This window comes from Pleurodeles waltl, chromosome 8, assembly GCF_031143425.1.
Source record: "Pleurodeles waltl isolate 20211129_DDA chromosome 8, aPleWal1.hap1.20221129, whole genome shotgun sequence".
Classification (NCBI taxonomy): Eukaryota; Metazoa; Chordata; class Amphibia; order Caudata; family Salamandridae; genus Pleurodeles; species Pleurodeles waltl.
This window is the reverse complement of record NC_090447.1, coordinates 26,171,155-26,181,485: the sequence shown is the minus strand read 5'-3', so window position 1 is coordinate 26,181,485 and position 10,331 is coordinate 26,171,155. Positions and strand designations below refer to the sequence as shown.

The following is a 10,331-nucleotide window of genomic DNA, read 5'->3' as shown; positions in this document are numbered from 1 at the left end:
GCTGAATGACTGTGTTTGTGGAGAATTTTGACGCTATTGCGTCAAAAAAAGCCACATATCCGGTTTGCGGTGTCATAAATCGGCTCACAGTCATTTCCGTTGTGTTAACGTCGTTTTCATTTACGACGTGACGCTGCGGTGTGCGTCAAAGAAAATGACTCACACCTGTGGTTTGCGCCGTCGTGCGTCAAAGTATAAATCTGACGCCCGCACGGTGCACAGATTAGCTGGCGGTAATATTTTTTACGCAAAACTGCGTCGCCGCAGTTTTGCTTCAAAAAGTATAAATATGGGCCCCTGTGTTTTACTCCTGTATTCCTGGTCGCTGGTGGCTACTGTGTTACTTACCTCTGTGGTTTGCTAGTACTCCCAGCTCCCCTCTATATATTTTACTTACCTAGGTGGGGGTACCATGTTCGCATTCCATTTTTTACTATATGGTTTGTGCTCCCCCTCGGGTCACTATTGGTTATTGCTATTTGCACTGTTTTCTAACCTTTTCTATGCCTATTTCTGGTTGCTAAGGGTAGGCTACTTGTCTAGTATTTTGTGGTGATATGTTCCAAAAATAAAGTACCTTTATTTTTGTAACACTGAGTGTTTTCTTTCATGTGTGTGAGTTCTGTGTGACTTCAGTGGTATTCCATGAGTTTTGCATGTTTCCTAGATAAGTCTTGGCTGCTCATCCACAGCTACTTCTAGAGAGCCTGGCTTCTAGACACTGCCTACACTTCAGTAAGAGGGGATACCTGGGCCTGGTATAAGGTGTAAGTCCAATAGGTACCCACCACACACCAGGCCATCTTCCTACAGGTGCCTACACGTTGACACAGGTGTAAAAACAGATCCTAAAACACCCATCAGGACCTGATTTGGAGTGTGGCACGTGCAGAACTCCCACCATAAATTAATATAAAAGGACGGGACATTAAGGCTGCTGGACAGGTCCCCTTGTGTGATGGACATTAACCGAGATACCAGGTGGCCATGAAAGCTCCACTCGGGTTTTGTGAGATTCTGCTAGAAAAAAGTGACCATTTTTAATTTAACGTGTCATTTTAACTGCACAGCGCAGGGAAAGTTTGGAAAAAACTGATTTTTCAGGCCTCTGGGGTAATTATGCATGTTTTATTTTGGAGTAGTGTTAAAAAGTTATTTATTGTGTTCAGTTCAATACAATAGGAAAGGGAAAACATCACCATTGTCAAATGAGAATTTTCATTAGCAGTCAAACCAAGGTGACATCCCTTGTTCAGCCCCAAAACATGATGGGAAACGACTTCCGGTGTCTCTCATTGAATCACTTTCACGGGGGCCAACCGTCGTCGTTTTCACATATTGTTAATGTTCAGCCAATCACAGCCTTAATTATTTGCTTTTAGACATGCTTGTTTTATTGCACTCTACAGTACAATGATTGCCGGCAAATAAATGCACAATTATTATAGAAAACACTTTATATTTGATTTCTTGATTTAATCGAGTTGCTTTCATTGATTACTCAGAGGTCAGCTAAGATTCATTATGATTCATGACTCTTTCTAGGAGGCACATATTTTGTATTTTTATGAGAATCAAATGATATGAACAGCTTCTTGTTTGCTGTCTTGCAGTTCTAGGCGCTATGATGGTCGTCTAACTGGCGTCTTCTTTTGGGACTCCGCATCTCCAGAGAGTTGTCCCCTGTGAAATACCAGAAAAAATGTTAAAGTTGTCCTCATATGAAGATGAGACACTTGTCCCTGTCACAGGTAGACTTTTGGACATGGTCAGTGGCAGGGGCCTGGCTCTTGTTGACCAGGAGCCGGAATCCATGCGGAGCTGTAAACACATCAAACTGTGCTCCTCACACAGCACCCCCTCCGTGTTTAGCAAGAGACTGCCCTCCTGCTCACAGCATTGAGCCCTCCTGTCTCTAGTCGTTCTGTCTCTTTCGTCTCCATTTATTAGGTCTGGCATTAGCCGAGACCTTATCATTTTACTAAAATGCACATAATTTACTGACACTAGGGACTCTCAGCCAGCTCTCTTCACCCATTGGTCTGTTGCTGTGTCAGTCACATTTTGATTCCGCCCACCATAGCATGAATCAGCCTCCTCCAGCCACGGGCTAACTACACTCCGAGCGACTGCATTTTGCTCTTTCACATGATTCACGTCTGCACAAAAGCTAGCGCCCTTCAGTGCCAGTGTTTTTGTTTTCACTTTATAATTCCTTTAGTGTTGCCTTTGTGTTTAGAGCCTGATGTGATAGCAGACCCTTCTGATGCATGTTCCATCTGTATCAGTCCCGTCTCCTACCAATGCTGTTGTAAATTCCTTTTGGAGTGTTCTGCTTTTCTCTCTTGCTATTTCACAGCACACTAGATTGTATCCGTTTGAAATTCTGCTGTGTTCTTTCTTTCTATCATTCACCCATTCCTTCTTTTCTGTCTTACCTTTTCCTTTTTCATTGCTGCCTTCTTTCACTATTTTTTTCTTTTCTTTCCTTCTCTCTTCCTCTCTTTCCATCGCGCTTCTAGGCGCTGATCTGAGTCTCCTACATAACCTCAGCACATTCAAGAATGCGGGATGCTTCAGGGCTGAGCACGTGGGGCGCATTCCGGAGGGATGGGGGTCACAAATGCTCCTGGTACTTCTGATTCCAAATCTATTTGGCTGCTCTGTGGCCTCTGTGATACCAAGACAAATCTGAACACCCCGCTAGCACCTGGTTCTTTTAGTAGCATAGGGAGTACCTCTGTGGCACTCATTCCCTCTTCACCTGTAGATAATACCTGGTCTCAGTCGCACTCATTCTCTCTTCACCTGTACATAATAGATGGTCTCTATTGCACTCATTCCCTCTTCACCTGTACATAATACCTGGTGTCTGTTGTACTCATTCCATCTTCACCTGTACATAATACCTGGCGTCTGTTGTACTCATTCCCTCTTCACCTGTACATAATACCTGGCGTCTGTTGTACTCATTCCCTCTTCACCTGTACATAATACCTGGTCTCAGGTGTACTCATTCCCTCTTCACCTGTACATAATACCTAGTCTCAGTTGTACTCATTCCTCTTCACCTGTACATAATACCTGGTCTCAGGTGTACTCATTCCCTCTTCACCTGTACATAATACCTGGTCTCAGTTGTAATCATTCCCTCTTCACCTATACATAATACCTAGTCTCAGTTGTACTCATTCCCTCTTCACCTATACATAATACCTTTTCTCAGGTGTACTCATTCCTTCTTCACCTGTACATAATACCTCATCTCAGTTGTAATCATTCCATCTTCACCTGTACATAACACCTGGTCTGTGTTGCACTCTTTCCCTGTTCACCTATACATAATACCTGGTCTGAGGTGTACTCATGCCCTCTTCACCTGTACACAATACCTGGTCTCAGTCACACTCATTCCCTCTTCACTTGTACATAATACCTGGTCTCAGTCACACTCATTCCCTCCTCACCTGTACACAATACCTGGTCTCTATTGCCCTCATTCCCTCTTCACCTGTACATAATACCTGTCAGAGGTGTACTCATGCCCTCTTCACCTGTACACAATACCTGGTCGAAGTCACACTCATTCCCTCTTCACTTGTACATAATACCTGATCACAGTCACAGTCATTCCCTCTTCACCGGCCTGTATATAATACCTAGTCTCTTGCACCCATTCCCTCTTCACCTGTACACAATACCTGGTCTCTATTGCCCTCATTCCCTCTTCACCTGTACATAATACCTGGTCCCAGGTATACTCATTCCCTCTTCACCTGTACATAATACCTGGTCTCAGTTGTACTCATTCCCTTTTCACCCGTACATAATACCTGGTCTCTGTTGCACTCATTCTTTCTTCATCTGTACATAATACCTAGTTTTGGACGTTCTCATTCCCTCTTTACCTGTACATAAAACCTTGTCTCAGTTGTACTCATTCCCTTTTCACCTGTACATAATATCTGGTCTCTTGTACTCATTCTCTCTTCAATTGTACATAATACCTGGTTTCAGTTGTACTCATTCCTCTTCACCTGTACATAATACCTGGTCTCAGTTGTACTCATTCCTCTTCACCTGTATATAATACATAGTCTCTACTGCAGCCATCCCCTCTTCACCTGTACATAATACCTGGTCTCAGTTGTACTCATTCCTCTTCACCTGTACATAATACCTGGTATCTACTGCACCCATCCCCTCTTCACCTGTACATAATACATGGTCTCTATTGCACTCATTCCCTCTTCACCTGTACATAATATCTGGTCTCAGGTGTACTCATTGCCTCTTCACATGTACATAATACCTGGTCTGTGTTGCACACATTCCCTCTTCACCTGTACATACTACCTGGTCTCAGGTGTACTCATTCCCTCTTTACCTGTACATATTTCCTGGTCTCTATTGCACCTGTTCCCCTGTACATAAAATCTGTTCTCTATTGCACTCATTCTCTCTTCACCTGTACGTAATACCTAGCCTCTTTCACTCACGCCCTCACACCTGCATATGATACCTGGCCTCTTGCACTCATGCACACACACCTGTATATGATACCTGGCCTCTTGCACTCGCACCTTTATATAATACCTGGCCTCTTGCACTCACTCCCTCTCACCTGTATACAATAGCTGGTTCCTCTTTCACTCACCCCCTCTCACTTGTATACAATACCTGGCCACTTGCACTCCCTCCCTCACACCTGTATATAATACCTGTCCTCTTGCACTCCCTCCCTCACACCTGTATATAATACCTGGCCTCTTGCACTCACATCTGTATATAATACCTGGCCTCTTGCACTCACTCCCTCTCACCTGTATACAATAGCTGGTTCCTCTTTCACTCACCCCCTCTCACTTGTATACAATACCTGGCCACTTGCACTCCCTCCCTCACACCTGTATACAATACCTGGCCTTGTGCACTCACACCTGTATATAATACCTGGCTTCTTGCACTCACTCCCTCTCACCTGTATACAATAGCTGGTTCCTCTTTCACTCACCCCCTCTCACTTGTATACAATACCTGGTCACTTGCACTCCCTCCCACACACCTGTATATAATACCTGGCCTCTTGCACTCCCTCCCTCACACCTGTATATAATACCTGGCCTCTTGCACTCCCTCCCTCACACCTGTATATAATACCCGGTTCCTCTTGCACTCACTCCCTCACGCCTGCATATAATACCTGGCCACTTGCACTCACACCTGTATATAATACCTGGTTCCTCTTGCACTCACTCCCCCACACCTGTATATAATACCTGGCCTCTTGCACTCACTCACTCACACCTGTATATAATACCTGGCCTCTTGCACTCACCCCCCCACACCTGTATATAATACCTGGCCTCTTGCGCTCACTCACTCACACCTGTATATAATACCTGGCCTCTTGCACTCACTCCCCACACCTGTATATAATACCTGGTTCCTCTTGCACTCACTCCCTCACGCCTGCATATAGAACCTGGCCTCTTGCACTCACACCTGTATATATTACCTGCACTCCCTCCCTCACACCTGCATAAAAATATCTGGCCTCTTGCACTCACACCTGTATATATTACCTGCACTCCCTCCCTCACACCTGTATATAATACCTGGCCTCTTGCACTCACACCTCCACACCTGTATTAATAGCCGGCCTCTTCCACTTACACCTGTAGATAATACCTGGTTCCTCTTGCACTCACTCCCTCACACCTGTATATAATACCTGCTTCCTCTTGCACTCACTCCCTCACGTCTGCATATAATACCTGGCCTCTTGCACTCACACCTGTATATAATACCCGGTTCCTCTTGCACTCACTCCCCCACACCTGTATATAATACCTGCTTCCTCTTGCACTCACTCCCTCACGTCTGCATATAATACCTGGCCTCTTGCACTCACACCTGTATATAATACCCGGTTCCTCTTGCACTCACTCCCCACACCTGTATATAATACCTGGCCTCGTGCACTCACACCTGTATATAATACCTGGCTTCTTGCACTCACTCCCTCTCACCTGTATACAATAACTGGTTCCTCTTTCACTCACCCCCTCTCACTTGTATACAATACCTGGTCACTTGCACTCCCTCCCACACACCTGTATATAATACCTGGCCTCTTGCACTCCCTCCCTCACACCTGTATATAATACCTGGCCTCTTGCACTCCCTCCCTCACACCTGTATATAATACCCGGGTTCCTCTTGCACTCACTCCCTCACGCCTGCATATAATACCTGGCCACTTGCACTCACACCTGTATATGATACCTGGTTCCTCTTGCACTCACTCCCTCACACCTGTATATAATACCTGGCCTCTTGCACTCACACCTCCACACCTGTATTAATACCTGGCCTCTTGCACTCACACCTGCATATAATACCCGGTTCCTCTTGCACTCACTCCCCCACACCTTTATATAATACCTGCTTCCTCTTGCACTCACTCCCTCACGTCTGCATATAATACCTGGCCTCTTGCACTCACACCTGTATATAATACCTGGCCTCTTGCACTCACACCTGTATATATTACCTGCACTCCCTCCCTCACACCTGTATATAATACCTGGCCTCTTGCACTCACACCCACACACCTCTATATAATACCTGGCCTCTTGCACTCCCTCCCTCACACCTGTATATAATACCTGGCCTCTTGCACTCACACCTCCACACCTGTATTAATACCTGGCCTCTTGCACTCACACCCCCACACCAGTATATAATACCTGGCCTCTTGCACTCACACCTGTATATAATACCCGGTTCCTCTTGCACTCACACCCCCACACCAGTATATAATACCTGGCCTCTTGCACTCACACCCCTACACCTGTATATAATACCTGGCATCTTGCACTCACTCCCCCACACCTGTATATAATACCTGGTTCCTCTTGCACTCACTCCCTCACGCCTGCATATAATACCTGGCCTCTTGCACTCACACCTGTATATATTACCTGCACTCCCTCCCTCACACCTGTATATAATACCTGGCCTCTTGCACTCACTCACTCACACTTGTATATAATACCTGGCCTCTTGCACTCACACCTGCATATAATACCCGGTTCCTCTTGTACTCACCCCCTCTCACCTGGTCTGCCTTGCACTCCTGGTCACGGTGTGTAATATCTGTGTTTCCCTGTATACAGGACTGAAGCCAACGAGTGGCATGCCGGTACCAGACCGTGCACTTACCTGGGAGGGTTGAAATTCCATTTTTGATCCCTTGGGAACCATCTCGCGCTTGGAAGTGGCTCTGGATGAGTTTTGTCGCCTCTTTGACAGGCACTCGGTCCCCTCTGCTTTGCATGACAGGCTTTACGTCCTTGCAGGCACCTAGGTTCTCCCTGGATATGTCCAGCTTGAGAGGTCCCCCCTCAGGGAGGAAGAAGGCGAAGCTGGGGTTGTTCCAGACACACTGTGATCGTCTGCTCCCTGTGAGCCCTTCCACATGTCCCTGGCTATCGAGGCGCAGAGTGAATGTGATGCTGGTGGACTCTAGGTTGAACATGAAGACACCATCCTCTCTCTGGTAGACCGACTGTTGAGTGTCACGTGTGATCTCAGGCAGATCTTGGAACAAGTGATCATACTGTGGTCCATGGACCAGGACGGTATGGAGTATCTCCTGCTGGTAGGTCCAGGTACCGAGGATCCGAAACACCGCCGGTCCACCACTGCAGTGCTGGTCCTGGTACGCGGTGACCAGATCCTCCACCGAGAAGGAAAACTTGAAGTTCCCATAGCGGGATCCATCCTTGAAGACAGGGGAGTTGGCGAACTGGTTGTATATCCTCATCTTCATCAAAGACACCTGCTCACTAATGCAGGGAAGCTCCTCGAAGCCGACTCGTCTGATGGAACTAATGGTGTCCCGGGGGACAGCAACGCTCCACCATGAAAAGCACCTCCATTCTTCAGTGTTGTTTTCCGATATCTTTTTTGGCTTTCCTTTAAAACTTCCATCATTGAAGATCCCTTGGAAGCCGTCCCTCCCAGTGACATGCTGCAGCCTGGAGACCTCGAGGCGGGCTGGGGTCTTCATCATGCAGTGCATGATGGGATTATCCTTCTGGGCTCTGATGATGCGGAGCATGCTCAGGCTGGACTCTCCATCCCTGACGTCATCAGCATATTCCTTCCTTGCCATGGCCTTCTCTATCTCATCAATCTTCAACAAGCGCCCTCTCTGGAAAAACTTCCCTGGCTTAGAGCCTTCCCATTGGTCCTCTCTCAGACTGATGGGAGTGGGGGGCATTGTGCGCTGTTGTACTTTCCTCTCTCTGGCTGTCTCTTGCACTCTCTTTCTCCGTGTCTCTCAATCTCTTTTATGTTTCCTCTCCCCTGCTCTATCTTCTTCTCTGTCGGTCTGTCTCACTCTTGCGTCCCTCCTCTCTCCCTTTCTTGGTCTCTCTCGTCCTCTCTTCTTTTCCTCTCTTTTCTAATCTTTCTTCCTATCTTTGTCTTTATCTCTACCAGCTCTCAGCTTCCCTCTCTCACCTTCTCTCCGCCACCCTCTCTTTCTCCCTCTCTCTCTCTCCTGTCCCTCGCTCTCTCTCCCTCTCTGCCCCTTCTCTATCTTTCGTTCCTTATCTTCTCCTCTCTCTCTCCCCGCTCTTTCCCCCTCTCCTGTATATTTTTCCTCTCTGCCTCTTTTTATCTTTCTTTTTTGCTCTCACTCTCGCACTTTTTCTCTCTGTCCCCCTTTTTGCCACTCTTCACTCTGTCCCTTCTTATCCTCGTTCTTTTACTGTCCCCCTCTCTCTTTCTGGCTAAATTCTGCCTTGCTCCCTCAGTTCTCTCCTTCCCTCTCCCCCTCTTCTCTGTCTCTCTATTTGCTCCTCCTGCAGGTGTCGCCTTTTATGTCGGAGTCTGCATTCTTGGGTGGGGAGGGCACTGCGCGGTCTGGGGAGCGCCGGGAGCGGAGTCACTGCGGTTGTGGTCAGCAGCGGAATTCTTCATCTGCTGTGGCCGAGACACAACACCGGACCTTGTTTCACCCGTGCTAGAAGCCCGTCACCTGCTCTTCCCGCCGCCCGACCGCATGAAGGCACCGTGCTGAGTCTGCGGTACACAGAGGGCGCACAGCGACCTCTTTAAAGAGTAGGGGCCTGTTCTGAAGGGCTGTATGATTTTACAGCGCATGCATTTACCATGCATCCTTTACCATGCATCCTTTACACATGCAATGCTTTTACAGCGCATGCCTTTACCATGCATCCTATACCATGCAATGCTTCTACAGCGCATGCCTTTACCATGCATCCTATACCATGCAATGCTTCTACAGTGCATGCCTTTACCATGCATCATATACCATGCAATGCTTCTACAGCGCATGCCTTTACCATGCATCCTATACCATGCAATGCTTCTACAGTGCATGCCTTTACCATGCATCATATACCATACAATGCTTCTACAGCGCATGCCTTTACCATGCATCATATACCATACAATGCTTCTACAGCGCATGCCTTTACCGTGCATCCTTTACCATGCATCCTTTACCATGCAATGCTTTTGCAGCGCATGCCTTTACCATGCATCCTATATCATGCAATGCGTCTACAGCGCATGCCTTTACCATGCATCCTTTACAATGCAATGCTTTTGCAGCGCATGCCTTTACCATGCATCCTATATCATGCAATGCTTCTACAGCGCATGCCTTTACCATGCATCCTTTACACATGCATCCTTTACACATGCGTCCATTACCATGCAATGCTTTTAGAGCACATGCCTTTACCATGCACCCTTTACCATGCATCCATTTTCATGCAATGCTTTTACAGCGCATGCCTTTACCATGCATCCTTTACCATGCAATGCTTTTGGAGCACATGACTTTATCATGCATCCTTTACCATGCATCCATTACCGTCCTTTACCATGCAATGCTTTTACCGCGCAATGCCTTCACCATGCATCCTTTACCATGCAATGCTTTTAGAGCACATGCCTTTACCATGCAATGCTTTTAGAGCACATGCCTTTACCATGCATCCTTTACCATGCATCCTTTACCATGCAATGCTTTCACAACGCATGCCTTTACCATGCAATGCTTTTAGAGCACATGCCTTTACAATGCATCCTTTACCATGCAATGCTTTTAGAGCACATGCCTTTACCATGCATCCTTTACCATGCAATGCTTTTACAGCGCATGCCTTTACCATGCATCCTTTACCATACAATGCTTTTACAGCGCATGCCTTTACCATGCATCCTATACCATGCAATGTTTCTACAGCGCATGCCTTTACCATGCATCCTTTACCATGCAATGATTT

General features: G+C 46.8%; 1 protein-coding gene across 1 annotated transcript; it reads right to left on the bottom strand.

Annotated features, from left to right (window-relative positions):
* Positions 1 to 1,164: 1,164 nt before the first annotated feature.
* LOC138249032 (uncharacterized) lies at positions 1,165 to 8,836 on the bottom strand. Its single transcript, XM_069203091.1, has 2 exons — positions 7,228 to 8,836; positions 1,165 to 1,683 (listed from the first exon to the last, which is right to left on the bottom strand). The coding sequence occupies exons 1-2, from the start codon at positions 8,288 to 8,290 to the stop codon at positions 1,616 to 1,618; spliced, it is 1,131 nt and encodes a 376-aa protein (XP_069059192.1). The 5' UTR covers positions 8,291 to 8,836; the 3' UTR covers positions 1,165 to 1,615.
* Positions 8,837 to 10,331: the final 1,495 nt, after the last annotated feature.

Bases quoted from the DNA above. Each gene is read 5' to 3' on its own strand.
- LOC138249032 (XM_069203091.1), bottom strand. From the start codon at position 8,290: ATGCCCCCCACTCCCATCAGTCTGAGAGAGGACCAATGGGAAGGCTCT. The intron at 1,684-7,227 runs GTAAGTGCACGG...GGTATTTCACAG, and splicing joins TGGAATTTCAACCCTCCCAG to GGGACAACTCTCTGGAGATG.